The 21575-nt window shown below is 41.2% G+C and overlaps 2 protein-coding genes across 2 annotated transcripts; both read right to left on the bottom strand.

Moving 5' to 3' along the window:
- Positions 1 to 2899: 2899 nt before the first annotated feature.
- LOC104602657 (tetraspanin-6-like) lies at positions 2900 to 13667 on the bottom strand. Its single transcript, XM_088898485.1, has 4 exons — positions 13284 to 13667; positions 4001 to 4916; positions 3405 to 3721; positions 2900 to 3258 (listed from the first exon to the last, which is right to left on the bottom strand). Exons 2-4 carry the CDS (start codon positions 4490 to 4492, stop codon positions 3219 to 3221), a joined length of 849 nt encoding a protein of 282 aa, XP_088754611.1. The 5' UTR covers positions 4493 to 4916; positions 13284 to 13667; the 3' UTR covers positions 2900 to 3218.
- A 2247-nt stretch (positions 13668 to 15914) lies between these two features.
- LOC104602658 (serine carboxypeptidase-like 27) lies at positions 15915 to 21108 on the bottom strand. The gene is made up of 9 exons (XM_010266437.3): positions 20458 to 21108; positions 20252 to 20347; positions 19958 to 20050; positions 19770 to 19855; positions 19410 to 19670; positions 18187 to 18314; positions 18015 to 18110; positions 16486 to 16591; positions 15915 to 16349 (listed from the first exon to the last, which is right to left on the bottom strand). The coding sequence occupies exons 1-9, from the start codon at positions 20825 to 20827 to the stop codon at positions 16209 to 16211; spliced, it is 1377 nt and encodes a 458-aa protein (XP_010264739.1). The 5' UTR covers positions 20828 to 21108; the 3' UTR covers positions 15915 to 16208.
- Between the last annotated feature and the right edge of the window lie 467 nt (positions 21109 to 21575).

The raw sequence follows: 21575 nt of genomic DNA, 5'->3' as shown, positions 1-21575 counted from the left end.
AAGACAACTAAGCTCAAAATCGATTTTGTATCACATCAAGACCTGTTTGTTTTTTAGGGAAGTTGCTAGGCCAGGTAAATGTTTCGTGGGAAATATTTACTTGGATAAATGCATTTATTTATGTTCTTGTATTTTCCAGGTAAATAAGAAAATAGCTATTTTAGCCATTATTAAAAGGGGCAACTTTGTTTTATCTAAGGGGCGTTCTTTTTTTGGATTTTGTAAGAGGGGAAAGTTGATTCCCATTGACCAAGAAACCCCTTTTTTTTCAGATTTATGTGGGGGGCTAGGGAAAGTTTATTTTTCTGGGTACCACTTACCCGGGTAAGTGATACCCATCTCCTACGTGGGTAAATAACTTTCACACTTGGGAGAAGGGTGGGATTTGCCAACACTTAAATGGGAAAAAATGCCCCTTTTAATATTGGATTTTTATGGCTAAAATGGTCATTGCCTTATTTAATAGGAAATAAAAGAACATGGGTAAATGCACTTACTCGGATAAGTCTTTCCTGGGAAACACTTACCTAGGTAAATGCATTTACCCGGGTAAGTAACTTACTGAAAAGAGAACAGAGCCTAAGTATTGGCAATTTTGCCGTAGGTGGGAAAGTTATTTACCCACATGAGAGAGTAAGTGATATGCAAGGAAAATAAATTTCCCATGAACCCCACATAAATCTGAAAAAGAACACGGGTATCTTGATCAATAGGAACAAAAAAGAATGGGCCCTAAAATTAAATCTCAATAACCTTTTCTGTAATAACAACCGCTTATAAAACACAATAAATGAAGTCAGTTCAATTTAAACCAAGGTTTTAAAAATTGACCAAAACTGTAACTACTTTGGCCACCAGTTTCCAGGTTGATGGTTCAACCATCCGGTTCGAATGGATGGTTTTTGGCCAACTGAAAAAATAATTAAAAAACCCATTCCAACTGAAAAAGTAAAATATAATTAAAATAAAAAATAACCAAAAACCGTTGAATAGGTCGAATGGTTCGACCACCCAAGTCAACGAGTGCTGACCAAATCAATGGTTTTAAGCCAATGACCGGGTTGAGGGTGAAATGGAACTGGTTGCCTAGACGGTTCCCGAGCTGAATGGTCCAACCATCGGAGTCAATGGCGGTTCAAAAACACTAATTTAAACCCAAACAAAACAAGCCCTCTCCAATTCAAAATAGTAAACCAACTCTCTAAAATCTTGCTCTATGTTTTATTCTAAAAGCCACTTATCTCTTTTATGGTTTCTTCTCAAAGGTATCTATCTTTTTTCTGGTTTTTTTAATCTCTAATTTTAAAATTTAATAAAATAACTCAATGAGCAATCACTTTTAAGAGTTTTAACACTCTTCATTAAAACACTATTAAGTCTCTCCATCTCTCTCCTCTTTCCCATTAACTCTTTTAATAATTTCACATTAATTACGCCATTAACTCTCTCCTTCAATAACTCATGCCACTAATTCTCTCTCATCTCCATTACTCCATTAAATTGCACAAAAATCATTAACTTTATCTATATATCACTTCAATTTAACTATATATAAACAATTAAACTTTAATTATTAGTAAGGATTAATTATATTGGAGTAATGGAGATATTCAAGGTTATTTATTATTGCACTAAATAATCTACTTCCATTTAAAATTATAATTCATTTATATTCTCTTTGAAAATAATAAAAATTAATTAACCACAATAAAAATAAATTATTAAGTTACTTAAATGAAATAAAAATAATTATTAGTGATAAAAATATCTTTCTTAATATAATATAAGCAATTTAATTAATAAAAGGAATAAGATAAATTAAAATTGAATATCAATTTAAAATTAATATGAAACTAAGACAAAATTATGTAACAATTATTAGTTTTATAATTAAATTTTATTAATTTAAAACAAACTATTTTAAATTCCTTTTGAAAAAAGTATATTATCTAACAATTGAATTTATTAAATTTATTAATTATTAGTAACTTTAATGTCTTTGTTATCGGAAAGTCAAGGGAAATGAAGTATTTAAACTTTTTTCCCCAAAACTATAGGGGATCGAGGCCTTTATTAGGGTTAAAACGCAAAGGTGGTTTACGGAATTGTTAGAAGAGGATGCTTTTTACAATTTTACCTAAAAATAATACAAAAATAATAATAAACTAATAAAATTTAATAAAAAATCTTTTCCAAAAAATTAATAAAAAAGAATATTAAGCATAACCCCAAAAAAATAGTACAAATTTATCTAGAGAATAAGAAATTGATCACTCTCACTAAAGTGCAACTTAGATTGTAATAAGATAAATTAGGCATAACCCCAAAAAATAATACTTGAATTGAAGTTATATGGACACCATTTAATTGGAAATGCCATAGAACTCCATCTTCAATTTTGTTGATAAATAATGCCCGTGCATTGCCCAAATAAATAGGGTCCTAACTAATGATTATAGAAAGTTCAAAAAGAAAATGGTATAAATAGGGCCATGCCCAAATAAGAACTTTTAACACTTGAATAGGAGAGAATCCAGACTCTCTCTCTTCTCTCTCTCTCTGTCATCATTATGGCCATTGCCTCAGACTTTCGGAAGCTCAACCACTGCCTCTCTCTCTCTCTCTGCCATCATTATCGCCATTGCCTCAGATTTTCGGAAGCTCAACCACTACCTCTCTGGAGTCCATTTGCTTACACTTTCATCGATCAACTTAAAATATAGGGGCCAAGTTACTCCATCTTTAGACTTTAGGTTTATGTTGGTTCCACCAAAACAGATAAAAAGAAAGAAAAAAAAAAGAATTGCCATGCAGATATAAGAAGATACCAATGAATGCCTTACGATAAAGAGGGTTGGCGCTCTCTTCCTCGTAATATTTGATAATTTGAAATTTTGAATAAATCCAAACGAATATCTAATATTATATAGAGGTGGGGAGGATGATACATCCTTTTCGAACCAGTTGATGTGTATACATGGATAACATAACTAGAACATTCCCAGCTTGATTCATTAAAGCTTCCACTAATTTCGAAAAGGTAGATAATGGAAGGAAAACAAACATTTAAATAAAGTAAATTGCACCCTTTATTTACAATAAAATTGAAAACTGGCCACCATTAATACTCTCAAACCTATAAACCACATACGATGAGAAAGCCAGATGGTCCCAGATCAAGACTACCAAGAAGCAACGACGCAGACAGACAGCTAGAGCTAATAAAGCTGTTCTCTTCTGTCATGCCACCATCTCCACCTGAAAAAAGAACAAACCAGAGGCATCTCTCAGCAGTAAAAACAGAAACAAAGGCTGCCAATGCTCAAAAGATGTTTGAAGTAAAGACGAAAGAGACGGATGAGACGTGAGAGTGAGGATGCATGACAACCGGCGTGTCCACTTACCAGTAGAAGTCCCATCTCGGTCGGACTTTGGTCATCCGATTCTGGCCGTAGGGGTAGTCAGTTTCAGATCTTCTGCTGTTGCGGAACGCGCAGCAGCCAATGGAGTAGATACAGATGAGCAGCACAAGCACTACAACGTTTAGGACGGACAGTTTATGCCAATCCCTCCTCACGTCTTCCAGCACTCCGGCCTTGCACGAGTCGCACTCATAGCAGAGCAAAGTGGCCACATTGTTCCACCGATAGCAGTCCGGGTCCTGCGCCAACATGGTTGCCGTGCCATAGTTGCACGAAGTCGGGGGCTTGCAACAACCAGACTGATGAATCCAAAAATATCATACGACATAAGTTCTCTCAGTTTCTGAATAGAAAATATTGAGGGTATTATTTATGCCATTCTTGATTCTCCTTCCTGGCATCCAGATTCCAGAACCAGAATCTCAGGAAGAAAAACAAACAGGGAATAGTACTGCTGGAGTTATAAAAAATTCAAAAGAAAACAAACGAGTAGAAGAAAACACGGAAGAAAATATGGGAACTTATCACTCTATCTATGGCAACTGGAAATAAGCAAAGAAGAAGAAGAAGAAGAAGACCTGTATTGGAGAGAGGTCCCTTTCTAGATAATCAAGAGGAGTCCAATAAGCAAGCTTGGAGCAGGTTTTGGAACCCAAGAGGCAAGTCCTGATGGTCCTCCAGTAGCGAGGATCCTTAACTCGGTTTCTCAACCATGGGGAGTAATCCTGGAGCCTATATTCCTTGTAAACCCGACCAGGCACCTGCACACCTCCACCCTGGCTGGTGACGACGAATCCGAATATGGTGAAGGACAACAAGGTGGCAATGAGAAGCAACATCACAGCCAGGTACACCCAGAGAGCCCAAGCGACATTAAAGCAGGCCCCTATGAAGCCCGCCAAGGAGACTACGAGCACCACGAACCCGATAACCAGAAGCGATGTCTGTAAGAAGCTTTCGCAGCTGGTGCTGTTTCTTGCCATCCACAGCCCTCCACCGATGATGGGTATTGAACCCAGAAGCGTGAAGAGGTTCAGGAAACCGATTACAGTGTTACTGAATCGATACATCTCTCCCTATCTTCGCTCTCTGTCTCCCGGACGATCCCTCTTACTCTTCGTTTCTTCTTAAAGCTCTCTCAGTCCTCTCCTTTTTCTCTTTTTGACGGGCAATGTGATGTGCCTTCTTTTTCTCAAATATTCAAAATGCCTCGAACCCTACGCATTGTGTTTGGATACCGGCTGCCTGGGAAGTGGGAAACTGAGAATCATGAATCATCTAACCTAAGGTGATAATGTGCCGGGATTCATACATAAGATAAGGGCTGGAAATGTTCACTGAAATAGGGTATTGCAACTTGGCTCGACCATCTTCCAAAAAAAAATCTTGGGTCGACCAAATCCGAACCGAATGTGAAGTCCGATCTGTCCCTCTTTTGGAAGCTTTTCCAATATATATATTTTAATTTTACGGTCGTGCTGTGGGCAGTGGGCACTATAAAATAAAATAAAGCAAAGGATGGATTTTGATAATATGGATGAGTTGGAGAAGAAAGCAAGTATAAAAAGAAAAGAGAAGGAAGAAAAAAGTTAATGACAACTTTAGTTATCATTATCGTCTAATAAACAAGTATAGAAGGAGCTCTTACTTTAATTAAGCATAAATAATTAGTAAGGGAAACCCACGTTTGACACGCATGTAATGTAATAACAATAAAGGAAACTACGGAAAGGCGAGTGCTCACTGCACGCTGCGCAGCGATGAAGAAGAAAAAGCAGAATTTGGGCTTGAAGGGTCACACCCGGTCCAGACTAACTGACCAAGGCCCAACGGCTTTGGTCGAGGAAGGTCTTACTTTCAACTCTGAGATTCACAAAATTCACGTTGTTACTTGTCAGTAATTCAATTATTGTTACTAACAATAATTCTTTTTTTTCAAATGTATTTTTGTTTAATATGAAGAATATATAATATTAATGTATGTTAAATTCTTTTATAAAATTTATAAAAAATTATATATTTTTATTTTTATTATTTAATTTATGAGATAATAAAAATTACTTATTCGCCAAGAGGAAATGCAATTCCAATATATTGTTTGAACATTGGTTTTTAATATTGTGGTTTATTATTTATTTATAAATATGTTTTATGTTGTTTATATATAATATATATGTTATTTATTATTTATTTATAAATATGTTGTTTATATTGCATTTTTGTACTTTTATATGATGGAAATAGTTGAAAAATACTTATATTTTTTGTTTTTATTTCAACTATTATATATTCTTTTTCTTCTAATAATTTATTATTTAAAAAAATAAATAAAATCGTATCAGATTCGTATATCCGACATCTTGATCGAATTCGGATTCAAATCAATATTTATGAGATCCAATCGAATCTTTGGATCAGATAAGATTTGAATATACCCTAAATATGATATGATTTGTTTGCATCCCTACCAAACATTTGCCTACGATGACCTAGCTAATTAAATTATTGAACCATTTGATATGGTTAGTCAAGTCATATGTTAGACATTAATGCTCTTTATTTTTTATCCTAATTTTTATCCCATTTCCATCATTAATTACACTTTTTTTATATGATAAATATATAATATTATAGAATGTACCCAAAATTATCAACAAATTTATACATCATCTAGAATTTTATTTATTTTATTATTTAATAATAACATCATGTGTTGATGCATTTTGACATGGATAGTTTAACCACTAACCTACCACTTGAATGGAAAAACCATTTTTCTTTTTCAATTAATTTTAAATCATGTATTCAATTTTCATCATCAATAAAAGTAATTCTTATTTTCACATTTATTTTGTTTAATATGGTAAATATATAACAATAGAACTATATAAAAATGCTTTATACAAAGTTTATATTATATATATATATATATGTATGTATGTATATATGTATGTATATTTAATATTTACTACTTAATTATGACATCATAGATTAATCCATTTGACCCAAAATGTTAAATCATTGACCTACTTACCATCTAGATATGGAAATTGTTTCATTTTCAAATTGGTTTTAAAATTTGCATTTCATTTATATAATTGATAAAATAATTATTATTTATCATACTTATTTTTGTTTACATTATTAGTATATAATATTATAGATATGCCCAAAATTGTTTCATATATATATATATATATATATATGATGGAGGACGATTTGGCTCAACCCCATGAACCCAGGACACGTGCACATGACCTGGCTTGGTGAACAGTCCAACCTAGCAGCACGATCCCGACTCGGCACGGAGGAAGCGGCAAGTCACAGACAATCAACTCGTCGAGGGCTAATACCTCGGTGAGTCAGTCCCCCGCCTAGCTCGGAGAGCTCGGGCTCTCCCCTAAGGGACGCCAAGCTTTTACCCACCTGGGGAGGAGCACCTCGGTGCTTCGAGACAGGGACCCATCTGCCCCGAAGCACCCTAGTTGGTGGCAGCTCGGTGAGCCGCATGAGGGAAGGCAGGAAAATCTCCTGCCCGATCGCCATACCAGACAAATCTGGTGACAGCAGTACCCAGCGGTGACGGCCCCGCACGTGCCACCTCAGTCCTGCCAATAACGGCTGCGGCAGGTTGGCAGCGACGGTTATACCCGCCATGTCAGAAGCTGACAGGGAGAGATAACAGATTTCTGCTATAAGGAGTTCAGCATCAAGGGGGGGGGGATTGATCTACGATACGTGCGCTATCTCACTCTTAGTCTTCATCTTCCTCCTTGCTTCTCCTACCAAGTACTAACTTAATCATCGGAGTGTTCCCGCCGGGTAACTCCCTCCGGGAATTTCCTTCTTCTCAGGTATCTTCTAGGAGCCACGTGAGCGCCGGGTAGGAGTGACCGAATCGCGCTACATCATTTGGCATCATCTGTGGGAAACGCTTCAAAAGGCCTTTCTCTCTAAACTTTCTCAGTTTTTATCTTCCTCGATACAATCCAACGCTCATGGCTTCCTCTAGCAACGTCGGACGAAGCACGGAAATGGACAACTCCAGGGAACAACCCCAGCTTCCTACTGTCTGTATCGGACAGTTCACCGTCCCCCTCTCTACGGACGGAATCCCCAACTTGAATGTGCCTCTCATAGTGGCACCTGTCGTCGCCCCACTCCCTGCTACAGTCGTAGCGACGTTCACCGAACCTTCGGTCGTGCCCCCAGCGGCCAGCTCAAACCAACTGGAGGACTCGATGCAGTGCATGCGGGCCATGCAGGCCCAAATGCAACAGTTCCAGCAACTTCAGCTCTATCAACAACACGTACTGCACCAGGTCTCCCAGTATCAGTATCAGCAATAGTTCCTCCAGCTGCCTCAACCTCAACTTCAGCAGCCGCAGTTTCCGCCTCGGCACCCAGCCTCGCAGCAAGCTAAGTTTCGCCGCCAAGACGAGCGCCCCTCAGGCTAAGGAGAGGTCCCCCAAAACCTCCCAAAAAACCAGGCCTCCCCCTGCAGCAGACGAGAGAGACCGGCTACCCCGATCTCACCGCAGGCGGACAGGTTGGGAGGACCCCAGCTCGCCAGGTCTACGTCACCTCGGCAGTCGAAGTCTAAAACCCCGCTCCTTGAGAACCGGTTCGAGGTCCTGGCAACAGATTCCAAGCAAGACCCCTCTGTCCGCAGCCATCACCAGCAGACCGGGCTACTTCCTGCACAAACCATTCCGGACAGCGTAGAGGCGAGTAGCACGAACGCCGAGCCCACCAAGAAGCAGAGACACCGCCGCCGAGCTCGCCAATCTGTCACCCGCGACTTGCCCGAGCTCATGGGCAAAGAAGAGGTAAGCTCGGCCGAAGTCAAAGCTCCCCTCCTCTCGGTTCCATCCACCCTATCTTCCGAACTCCTGGCAGTCCCGATGCCCAAAGACTTCAAGCTTCCCCCTCTTAACAAGTATGACGGGTCGTTTGACCCAAATGATCACGTAGATGCCTTTCAGCCACAGATGCACCCGGCGCGAGCTAGTGAGTCGTGCATGTGCATGGCCTTCTCCACTACTTTTAGGGGAGCAGCCCGTACGTGGTACCGGAACTTGGCACCCGGGTCGATAAGAAGTTGGGCACAGTTCGCACAAACCTTCTCGTCCCACTTCGTTACTAGAAAGCGGTGTTCGCGAACTGAAGAAAGTCTCCTCAGCATAGTACAGAGAGGGGGAATCCATCTGAAGCTATATCAAACGGTTCAACGATGCCTGTATCCAGATACCACGCCTGGACCCGCCGTACGCCTTGCAGCAACTAAGAAGGGCGTGACACACAAAGAGTTTAAATGGCACATGGTCGTCAACCAACCAGCGACCATAACCGAGTTCCTGAAGCTTGCGGACAGGTTCATAGCCACCGAAGAGGAGATTAACCAAAAGGGCGAAGGTGCGCCCGAAAAAAGAAAGAGGGAAGGAGAGCTCTCCAGTCAAGGAGACAGCCGAAAGAAAATGGACACAGCTCGGGGGGCAAGGCCGGGTCAATTATTCCGACCTCCTGTAGCGGACCGAGCCGATTACACCCCACTGAACACGAAGAGGGCTGAAATCCTGATGGCGATCAAGGATGCCCCTGTATGTGAAGTGGCCACCCCGTCTAAGGGGGAATCCCAATGAAAGAAATAAGAATATGTATTGCAGTTTTCACAAAGATCACGGTCACAGTACCGAGAGTTGTAAAAACCTCCGCAATGAGATAGAGGAGCTCATCCGTCGCGGGTATCTAAGAAACTTTGTATAGAATAATAATAATAGTAATAAAACAGGTCAACAAGGGGAGCGCGGTAAGGATGCTCCCGAGTCCAGCAGCAGGCCGGTCGAACAACCGCAAAGGCAGCCTCCGGAGGAGAGGCCAGTCCGGGGAACCATCCACATGATAGTGGGAGGCTCTATCGTCGCGGGTTGCACTTCAGCAGCAACTCGGACTTCGGTTCGTGAAGCCACTCGGGAGGAGCAGAACCCCCCAAAACGGCCGAGGACAGAAGAGCCAATTTTCTTCACAGAAGATGATGCACGAGGAGTCCACTACCCCCACGACGACGCGCTCATAATAAAACTAAGAGTTAACGACTTTGAGGTTAGGCGTGTACTCGTCGACTCAGGCAGCTCAGCCGACATCCTCTTCAAAGCTACATTTGACCAGCTCCAGTTGCAGAGAAGCGACCTGAAGCCCGCAAACACTCCTTTTGTAGGCTTCAGCGGAGAAGAAGTTCGGCCCCTTGGAAAAATAACAGTACCTGTGGAAGTTGGCACGTGGCCTTGTGTTGTCAGGTTCAAGCACGACTTCTTGGTGGTCGCGACCCCCTCCCCCTACAATGCCATAGTAGGTCGACCGATCATCCATGTCCTACGGGCGGTGGTCTCCACTTACCATTTGGCTATGAAGTTCCCAACCGACTTCGATGTGGGAGTAGCGTGGGGCGACCAGCTCGAGTCCCGTAAGTGCTATGTCGCTGCCCTGAAGGGAAAAACCAAGGTAGCCGATAACCTCGAGCTGGAGCGGCCTATGGAGCAAGGCGAAGAATGAGCCGCGCCAACAAAAGAAACAGTCGTGGTTCCGACTTCAGTAGTGGACCCAGCCCGAACGCTTCAAATCGGCGCTTCCGTCCAAGAACCTTTACGATCCGAACTGGTAAGCTTCTTACTTCAAAATTTAGATATTTATGCATGGTCCGCGGCAGAGATGCCCGGTGTAGACCCCAAACTCATAACTCACAAGTTGAATACTGATCCTGTTGTTAGGCCCGTTAGACTGATGAAACGCAACCTAGCCCAGAGCAGTGGAAAGCGGTTGACGAGGAGGTCGAGAAGCTCCTCGCAGCTGACTTCATAAGAGAAGTCCATTACCCGAGCTGGGTAGCCAACCCAGTTCTGGTAAAGAAGGCTAACGACAAGTGGCGCATGTGCGTCGACTACACCGACCTAAACCGAGCCTGCCCGAAAGACTGCTTCCCGCTCCCCAGAATTGACCGTTTGGTGGATGCGACCTCAGGGCACGAGTTGTTGAGTTTCTTAGATGCCTATTCGGGCTATAACCAAATCAAGATGGACCCGGCGGACGAAGAAAAGACTGCCTTCATCACGGAATTCGGCCTATACTGTTACAAGGTTATGCCCTTCGGGTTGAGAAACACAGGGGCAACCTTTCAAAGGCTTGTAAATAAGTTGTTTGCGCCGTTAATCGACAGAAAAGTAGAATGCTATGTAAACGACATGGTCGTCAAAACTCAATTCTCACATGAATTAATACAAGATTTGCATTCTGTTTTTGAAATTCTGTGTAAGTTTAATATGAGACTGAACCCAAACAAGTGTGTGTTTGGGGTGACCTCGGGCAAGTTCCTAGGATACATCGTTAACCGGCGCGGCATCGAAGCCAACCCGGATAAAATTAAGGCCATTTTAGATATGGGACCGCCCCAGAAGTTGAAGGAGGTTTAGAGGTTGAATGGTCGCATAGCCGCCTTGAGCCGCTTCATGTCTAAATCGGCGAACCACTGTCTACCGTTATTTAAGGCAATTAAGAGCAAAGGGTTCGAATGGACCCAAGATTGCCAGCTCACGTTCGACAAGCTCAAGAAATACCTCGCTAGTGTGCCGACTTTAACCCGGCCCGAGGAGGGCGATGTTTTAGAACTGTACCTCTCGCGAGCGATGAAGTGGTCAGTTTGGTACTAATAAAGGAAGTAGATCGGGTCCAATGACCCATCTATTATGTTAGTAAAGTATTGCAGGGAACAGAAACGAGATACCCGGAGATGGAAAAGCTAGCATACGCACTGATAATCGCAGCTCGGAAGCTCTGCCCGTACTTCCAAGCTCATACTATTATCGTCATCACCGACAAACCTCTGAGGTAGGTGTTGCTTAAGCCCGAGGTCTCTGGTCGGTTGACAAAGTGGGCCGTTGAGCTCAGCGAGTACGACCTCCAGTACAAGCCGCGAATTGCCATTAAGGCCCAAGCCTTAGCAGATTTCATAGCCGAATGCACATTCAACTCCGAAGTTCCCAGGCCGGTTGAGCGCAAAGCTCCCACCTCGGGTGAGCCCGAAGCTCCCGGGTCGGTCGAGTCTGAACCCCGTGAGTTAGCAACCAGTGTGGCACCTCTCCAAACCCCGATTTGGCTCAACCCCATGAACCCAGGACACGTGCACATGACCTGGCTTGGTGAACAGTCCAGCCTAGCAGCACGATCCCGACTCGGCACGGAGGAAGCGCCAAGTCATAGACAGTCAACTCGCCGAGGGCTAATACCTCGGCGAGTCAGTCCCTCGCCTAGCTCGGAGAGCCCGGGCTCTCCCCTAAGGGACGCCAAGCTTTTACCCACCTGGGAAGGAGCACCTCGGTGCTTCGAGATAGGGACCCATCTGCCCCGAAGCACCCCAGTTGGTGGCAGCTCTACGAGCCGCATGAGGGAAGGCAGGAAAATCTCTTGCCCGATCGCCGTACCAAACAAATCTGGTGACAACAGCCGTGTCCCTCGTCAGGCAGCGTCGTGCCTGCCACCTTTAGAAGGTGTCCTACACATGACAGACACGTACCCAGCGGTGATGGCCCCGCCCGTGCCACCTCAGCCCTGCCAATAACGGTTGCGGTAGGTTGGCAGTGACGGTTATACCCGCCATGTCAGAAGCTGACAGGGAGAGGTAACAGATTTCTGCTATAAGGAGTTCAACATCAAGGGAGGGGGGGGATTGATCTACGGTACACGCTATCTCACTCTTAGTCTTCATCTTCCTCTTTGCTTCTCCTACTAAGTACTAACTTAATCATCGGAGTGTTCCCGCCGGGTAACTCCCTCCGGGAATTTCCTTCTTCTCAGGTATCTTCTAGGAGCCAAGTGAGCGCCAGCTATGAGTGACCGAATCGCACTACATCAATATATATATATATATATATATATATATATATATATATATATATATATATATATATATATATATATATATATATATATATGTGTGTGTGTGTGTGTGTGTAGGGGGGGGGGACACTTCATTCCCCACCCCGACCCTATCGGGTCAGGGAGGTTAGGTACCCGATGGGGATAGGGAAATTGCCATCCCTAAATATTTCACTTGCTGTTTCAAAAAGCTAGCTGTGAGAAAAAGAAAAAAATCAACTCATGAAATTATTGTGGCTTGGGATTTCAACTTAGTAGGATATATAATTCAAAAACGAAACAAGGCATGTTCGACTCCAGATCTCTTGCATATGAGAACTCTGCCCACAACACACTACCCCCATGAATTGGGAACATCTCCCCCTATATAATACTGGAAAAAGTTTGTATAGTTCGAACGGCCTTTATAGCCTTGCATTAGAAATATCTCTCCATGAAATAAATCACACAAGTAAGGAATAGAACATGAAGTCGTTAGTTTCCCAAAATGGGCTCTATGGAGATTAGTAGTCAATTGAGACATCCTTTTAATAGCTTTAGCTTGAAGAAGGGAGGATTATGTGGAGAGATTAAGGGGATTTACAACATATTTGATTTAAAAAAAAAAACAATATCAACATATGAACAAGTGATCTCCCATTAATTATTTGAGAATATAAATTGCAACTGTTGCACTTCTCTTGAGAAGACCTTTCACTTTTTTGTTGGTCGAGCTACGGATTTATTATTATTGTTTTTTAAGCCAAAACAATGGACTTTTGGAGGAAATGTATGCCCTTTTGCAAATATAGCAAGGGAGAATTTGTAGTTAGAAATTAATTTAGGGTAAATTCTTTGAATTACCCTTATAGTTTAGCGAATTGATTAAGTGTATTTCTACTGTTTGAAAATGTTTCTTACAATTGACTAAATCTTATCGAAAGCTAAATTTACCTTTTTGTCCCTTGCTTTGCATATGTGCAGACTCGCTCATCTGAACAGAACGCCCAGTCGTCGTAGGCGACGGCGGCCACTACAGAACATTGCCACGATCTGTAGAGGGTTTTTGGTGATCGATTGCATACGATTCAACTGCTGCCACCTATGACAAAGCCAACGATGATCGGCATATGGAAGCTGAACCTATTGCTCCCTCGATCAAGATCCTAAGACATATTAAAAAGTTCAAGAGATTGCAATTGTCGAGCAGGAGCAAAACAGAGTTCCGGTGCAAGCTCTTTTTTTCAGCTGACTCACGAATCTCGCCATTTTTCAGCTGATGAGCTATGAGAAAACAAAGTTCCTCCCATATGGTCTCGCTCTCAGTCCCAGTGCCCTAAGCTCCGGTGCAAGCTCTTTGTCAGTTTTAATGGCAAAAATACTAAAGAAAGAAGAGGCACATTTTTTCAAAGCTGAAGCTCCTTCATAAACGGAGGCATGGAAGGCTCCCGTATTACCGGAATGCTTTCCCATGTCTCTCTTACTGGAATGCTTTCCCATGTCTTACGGGAATGGTTTGCTGAAGATTGCCGGATGGGTGAAGCCAGAACCTGTTGGAAGAGTTTGAGGAGGCAGCAGATTCTAGTGAGGGCGAGGCGGGATCTGTTGGAGGAGTTTGAGGAGGTGGCAAATGGTGGAGGCGTTTAGAGCTTGCCCTTGGGTGCTTTGGAGTGAGTGAGGCCGGTGGAGGGTTCCACTAGGTGGTGACAAAACAGGGGAGAGAGAATGGAGGGGATGAAGGAGAGAGAGAGAGAGAGAGAGAGGCCGGAGGTGGAGACGGTGGAGGAAGGTCAGATGTGGAGGGGTCCGCCACTGTTACAGAAAGAGGGGCGAGAAGGAGAGAGAACGAAGGGAATAGGGAGAGAGAGAGAGGACCTGAGCAAAGCTGCGTCGAAGGAGAATGTGTTTGGTTCTATAAACTAGCTTCTCTTCTTCATAAAGGCGTACCCTGGTCGGCTGTGGCTTTCTTCAATCTCTTCTCTCTCGCTCGTTTTCTTTTTCATCGACATCATCAATATCTATTTGAGAATTTCAAATGGGTATCGGTGAAATTGTCTTGGATCCATGGGAGAAATATTTCCATTTAGGTGTTTCTGGTTATTCGATCTGAGTTGAACAATCTTTGCTTCTTTTGATGTATTTGATCATCTTTGAGAAAGAGGTCCGGTGTGGGAGGATATCCAATTGGTTTCAAAGTATTCTCATGCTATTGTCTTAGCCTTTCCAACAAAAAGCTTTCTCCTTCTGTCTACCGAGAGATAGATGGGATAAAGATTTCACAAAGTTGCATCCTGGTTAACTTAACTGGGGTCGGACGTGGAGGGGTTCGTCGTTGCTGCAACTTGCAGCAGCGGCGGTGATGAAACAAGGGAGAGAACGAAGGGGACAGAGAGAGAGGGAGAGAGATGCAAAGAAGTTCGTGGCCATGGCTTCGTCCCTGTTCCAATCCTTCGTAAATCCATCTAATAACTGGTTTGCTGCTCAGCATATGAAAGCCCTCTGCAAATGCCTCAGGAAATATGGTTAGGGTTTCTTCTTCTTAGGAAGGACAGGCATTCAGCGTTTGGTATGCAAAAGCTGGTGCCAGTGCCGGAGATAACCAATTTTGAGCTCGCTCTCTCACTCTTGAGTTGATACCGGTAAACAAGGTACTTAGACAGAACCGTCTCTCCCAGACGAGGGCATTTTCGAAGGGTAAGGTGGGAATTTTCAAAAATACAACAATCACCTGATCACACATGTGAACAGTTAATGATAGTTAATTGTCAGAAATAGTAGAGGTATCATTAGACAATTTTCAAACAATAACAGTACACTTAATCAATTTGCAAAAACATAAGGATAATTTAAGAAATTTACCTATTAATTTATGATAGGCCTCTTTCGTTTTTGGGAAGTAAGTAGAATTAGGATTTTCTGTCAACAAAACACATTGCAACCTTCTTCCAACTTGGTCCAACAAACCAACATTGCACATTGCACCATGAGATTGGGACCCACCATAAAAGTGGGGACCCATCATGTATGAGATGTGTGGTGTGAGATCATGTTGACAGATAGTTGGAATGCATTTTGTTGGTAGCTGATTCGGACTCAAGGGAGGGTAAGTTTGTGGGTTCACCTCCATTCCTATTTTGGTATTAATGGGTCCCGCAAAAAAGAATGATTCTTGAACAACTTATTTACCTAGACAACTTATTTTGGTAAATTACTTATCTAATTAATACATGATGTGACAATATTATCATTTTAGTAATGCCACTTTTTTGGATAAATCGGTTATTGTGCAACTTTAGCAAGGGATAAAAGAACATTGGTGCACCTTATTCCTAACATAATAAATGAAAAGAAGTGTAATAAAAATTTAAGCATTTTTGGAATGTTACATGTTCTTGGCATGGTAGGATTGAGCTTGAACCCAATAAATCTACACGGATTAAACTACCTCCATATTGGTCTGCAATTAAAGAGTAGGGTTTTTTTCTTCCCCTTCGGGTGGAATGGTGGGTGGTCCTCTACTTGTATATCATGAGGCTACACTCAAGTTTGAATATTCAACATAAAAATGAAATGAAGCAAACGAACTGGCCTTTCAAAGAATAACCAATTTCACATATTTGTATTACATTAACTAACTTCTTTGTTTAAATGTTTTATCTGTTAACACTTTTACATGAATCTGTGTAGAGGAATAAATAAGCTAAAAAAACAGTGGAATTATTTGTTTCAAGGAGATGAAAAACCTCCTAATCTTCCCAGAAAACAAATACTATCACTAAACATGAATTGGATGTGCAGGTAATTTCTCTACTTATTTCTTTCCTTCTAGACCCCAGATAGCTTATAGAGAAGGGAACATGATGAATCAGAGAGAACCAGTTAGCTCGGCATTGGCTTATTCTCTAAGAAATATTTAAATAATATGAGAACTTGTCGAGGACGATGAAGTGGAACCTCATGCCCTGCACCCCTTACTGTTACGAAGGTCAGACCTTTGTACACTTGGCTCCACCCACCAACCTATATCACAAAAATTACATCTATAAAATGGGAACTTGGTAAAAGAGAAAAAGGAATGAAAAAAAAAAAAGCTGTGAGAGGATCCACATAAGATGATTAAAATAAGAATCCTGAGATTTTAGTTTACAATACTGACCTTTCCATGGTCATACCAGGGATACCAATTCATAACTGTTGGTAGCTTCAGAGCATCAATAGAGTATCTAGTTGCAGTCAGAGGTACTACCGCATCTGTGTCTCCACTGAACAATGTGTTCAATCACAAGCCACAATCAGATACAGGAAGCATTATGAAATCCATGGATTATGGAAGATGAGGTTATGATATATATATATATTAGTTTTTCTTTGAAACTGGTTCAGAGGGGTCAATTTAAGGCCCATCTACCCCCTGAGCCAGGTCAGACCCTTAAACATCCCCTGTAGGGGCATACCAGGAAGCCACCAATATGATACGTACTGGCCGATACGGCCATGAAATTTTGATATTGCCTTTGTATCTTACGAAGAACCAATTTACCAAATAAAGAACATTATAATATAAAAAAGTACACAGTGTCTCTTAGAATGTTGCTATAAGCATCCATTCATCAAAAAATGGTAGGCAAGGGGAAAAAACGGAAATATGACAGAACAGTGAAATTTGACACCAAGTAAGAACATGTTTTTGGCTATGCTTCAATCCCATATGAAGAAGCCAGCATGTTTTTGGCCTTCTTGGCTTCCACATCATGTCAAAGATGTATGGAAAAATAAAATTTATCAACACCCTTAAAGGGTTGAGGGGATGCTGATGCTATTACTAGTGAGTTTGAACAGATATTTTCATCACCTATCACTTCATGACCTACCACAACCAATAGAGCAGTCATTGAATGATTAACCAAGATCTGATTGTGCAGATACCACCCATTCTGGGAAATGAAGTTTGTTGTTGTTCACTGGGATTATCATCCTATAAGCTAATATGGTGCCCATAACACCCTCCAGGGGGATACCGGATATGTTTTTATTTAACAAGACCAAGTTGTCCAAAATCATTTCCAAAGGATGCAAGCTGAGTCACTGGAGATGAACTAATTTTACTAGGTTAGATGATGTTTGGAAGTATAGGCCCTACAATAGATTTTAATTCCCAAGTATGATCTGTATAAACATAGGGTTGTCACATGGATCAAGTGTAACCTATCATGGCTATCAAGCAAGATGGAAGTACCAAGTCAAGTTGGTAGAGTTACCATCACTTTTTTTTCTTTTTTTTTTTTTGCAATTGTAACATTTTGGTTCCTAGAAAGCTACAAAGTTGAATTGTTTTACAGGGTTCGCATTTTGAACCCTGCAAATCAAAGTGATTTTAATCCTGTTCAGATGAGAAACCTGGTCTTTCCTTATATCCATGCAGATATAGACACTTCAGTTCGTTGGATTACTTCAATATTACCCCTCTTCATGAATCAAAATCACATATAGTTGATCAAAATGCAATATTTTGAAAATGATGTGCTGCTTATTTTATAAGCACATCTTATAAATGCCACTACCCATGTAAATGTGGCGTTAGAGATAAAAGTAAAGCAATCAGGTAATATAATGGAAAATTCAAAATATTTTTATCAATAACAAATTTAACTAAGATAGGTAAAGTAAAGAGTTAAAGGAATTTACCTGAATACCCAAATCCGAAGACCTGCAGCAATAAGTTCTTCATAAATAGGAAGCATGGATAATGGAGAATCTGCCCAATAGTCCCCAACAATGTCACTGCAACAAGGAACTTGGTGAACTGCATTGTTACAAACATTCAACAATTCAACCAACTTCTAGAATGGTACAATACCTGCATGTTTTCCAAGGATAGGAAATGGCAGTTAAATTGGCATGCAACGCCTTTTGCACTTCTGGCCGATTAAAGTATATTATCGAATACCTCTCGGTGCAGGGATCATATGCTCTGGGCATCCAGGGCTGAGTTTGAACAAGACAATTAGTGTCAACATAAGCACAAAAGCAGTGAGAAAATTCTAACAAATAAAACCAAAAGAAGGATTTTTACCACCCTTCCCCTTCCTTAAACAAGTTGATCCCCCATTACAAACAAATATTGATTATTGACAAAGGGTAAAACAGCCGTTATGAATTTGGACCATTATGTAGCAAAGCAAAGAACTGGCAATATAATCATTTCAGAGAAGGGCAAGTCTGTCTTGATGGTCCAGCCACCAAAGAAATGATACTTTTTTGGTTCCTTCAGATATTATCCAGTCTTTGCTTTCACTGATCATCACCCTTCCAAAAGCACCAAGTACCTGCCATCTACAACCTATAGAATTATAAAGTAAATACCCCCATCTGCTGGTCAATTATCTCTTTGCATAATTACCCATTCTTAGCAGTTGAGTAATATAACTTTATTGGCAGAATGTTTGGTTTTTACCTCTTGGTCAAAGCTTGAATAGGTTTATTGGTTTCGATTGTTAGGATACTAGGGAGGGAGGGGGCATTTGTTGCAAAGTGCCAGCATGGTTTGTGTGAGCTGCTGGCATGCTGAGCATTCTTGGAAAGTGATATTAGCTTCTCTCTGGGAGCTAGACTGATGGTAACATGCCATGTCGACATCAAAATTATATTAGTTCAGGGTTGTCATGATGAGCCAAACAACAATGGGGTTGAAAGATCAAGTCTTATCAGAAAGTGTTAATGGAGGCACAGAGGGGACAGGACTTTCACATCTTATACTCAGATAACAAATTCAAGTGTCTCAGGGTGTGGACCAACATCTGTGCTTGTCAGTACTTCTAAAGACCTGCACAGATTATGGAAGATAGCACTCTTAAATGATGCTTAGGGAAGAAACTACACAGGGATATCCATGAGCTGAGATAATATAGTAGTACCTCAGAATATCAGAGACTTCAGAGTATGGCAGAAAAGACTGCAATATGAGGTTGTTATATGCAAGATGTTTGGGGTTTACATTTCAGTGTTTGCAAATGATACTGATAATGCTGAGATGAAGCCCCAAAGAAAATTAAATCTAAGGCAAGGTCCATGGGAGCTTACATAGTGACCCCTTAAGTTGCGCCTGAGAGATATCGCGCTACTGCAAGGACGTGTAAATATGCTGTAGGGATCAATGCTCCCTTGTTCTTTATCTGCAACATCAAAAGCCTTGATGCATGCAACAGATGGGTGTTGTGAGGATCCAAAGTCACAAGCAACTCTTAGAGTTCTGTAAGTAGCATCAGAAATTAAACCATGGATCCACCAATACTCGAAGGTGCCCACATAATCATGGTAATCATCAGTAACAGCATTTCCAACCTGAAAAGAGAGAACAAAAGCCAACAACCACATAATTGTTGAACTGCAGTTGAGCATAAAGAGTCCAAGACACGTAAAAGAAAATTCTCATCGACTTACCAAGAAGCCTTTGAAATTAATAGAAGGATTCTGAAGCCCCTTGTTTCTCTGGTAAACAAGTTGAGACAATTGCGGAACGTAATGGCCTGAAATAGATAGAACAAAAAACAGCTCCAGGGGTATTATCATAAACACCCAAGACAGTAACTAATTAAAAAACTAGTTTCTGTTTGGAATAATTTTCAAACCTGCATAACTTTCTCCAGCAATATAGAAATCTCGATGCTTGTACTGGGGAAACCTTTCGAACCAATTTACAATGAAAGTATACGCATCTTCAGCTACAGATTGAAAAAAAAAAAAAAAAAAAAAAAACGAAATCTCAAAATCATCTACAGATGCCAACAGAAACTAATTTACAGTTTAACACTCCCAAAACACTAAATTTGCAATACCAATTACAGGAAACATTCAAATTTAAAAGAAATGAAACAATAAAAAAAACAGAGTTCTGCATGAATTATGTGAACTTATAAAAGTACCTGTCCTCTGGTCACCGGCGGTATACAAGTCAGATGACGTATTCGAATACGAGAAACCGACCCCCGCTGGAGATTCTAGGAAAAGGATATTTGCCACTGCAACACACAAAAATGAGATTAGAACTACGTACATAGGCGCCAATTGTTCTCTTTTTCCTTTAGAAGTTTTGATGAGAGAACAGAGGTCAGTCTCAAACTTGACATACGATTGTTCCAAGCGTAGGGGTTGAAGAAGAGGGTCTTCCCGTCGGGATGGATACGGAATGGCCCGATCTCTTCAGCGGCACCATAAGCCACAGATGAACACCCAGGCCCTCCATTCAACCACAAAACGAGTGGTCTCGACTCGGGCCGACGACTTGCCGGTGCCTCTGTTAACCAGTAGAACAAGGCTCTGCCGGCCTGTTGATCAACTGTCACGTATCCGGAGTACTGAGCGAATCCAACATTGGTCGGCTGTCCTGGCAACTCGGTGATCTTATCTCTCTCTTGGTCTTGAAGAGGAGAAGTAGAAGAAGAACAGTAACCCAGCAAAAGAAAAACAAAACCCAAAACTCGCAACAGAGACGAACCCATAATCAATTAATACAATTGAACAAACAAATAAAAAAAAATTAAAAAAACAAGAAACCCAGATCCCAAAACTTGTCTGGGATTCTATAAATTCCAAAAGGACTAGAACTGGTGCAATTGGCGCTGCATTTGGGCATACATATACGACAGAAAGGAGGGATGTATTAGATGGGATTAGAGGATGAGTGATGAATGGGAATGAAGTGATCGGCATTAATCCGTATCAATCGTATATACAAATACACAAGTGCCGATTTTTATTGAAAATAGCACGTCATTGCTATACTTTTGCTCTCTCACTGATATTTTTGATTTTTTTCTTTTTTCCCTTCATCACAGATTTCTCTTTTTTCGGTTTCGGTTGTCTTTTTCTTACTGAAATGAAGCAGTACATGACATGGGCATTGCGTTTCGGTCGCCATTGACTGAGCAGTTGCAGTAAAGAACTAAAACAAAGATAGTTGATGCATACAAAACGCCGGCAGTTGGGGTCAGAAGAAGCCAAAAGGAATATCTATTTAGGCTTAACCGGTTAAATCTTAGACTAATTAAAGTAATATTCAACTGATACAAACAAAGTGAATGATCAGATAAAGCTTCTTAAACTTTAACTACCAGTAAATAAATCAAAGACAATAAAGGGTTGGTTGGAGAGGAACACTGGTTACTGGAGCGACAATTGGAAGGCAAGGAGAGATACCCGCTTTGTCCCCTCCGTTACATGCACAGATGCAACTGTCCGTGTTGAGGA

This window comes from Nelumbo nucifera, chromosome 2, assembly GCF_055504915.1.
Source record: "Nelumbo nucifera cultivar China Antique chromosome 2, China Antique-T2T, whole genome shotgun sequence".
Classification (NCBI taxonomy): Eukaryota; Viridiplantae; Streptophyta; class Magnoliopsida; order Proteales; family Nelumbonaceae; genus Nelumbo; species Nelumbo nucifera.
The sequence above is the reverse complement of the archived record's forward strand: the minus strand, read 5'-3'. Positions and strand labels throughout refer to the sequence as shown.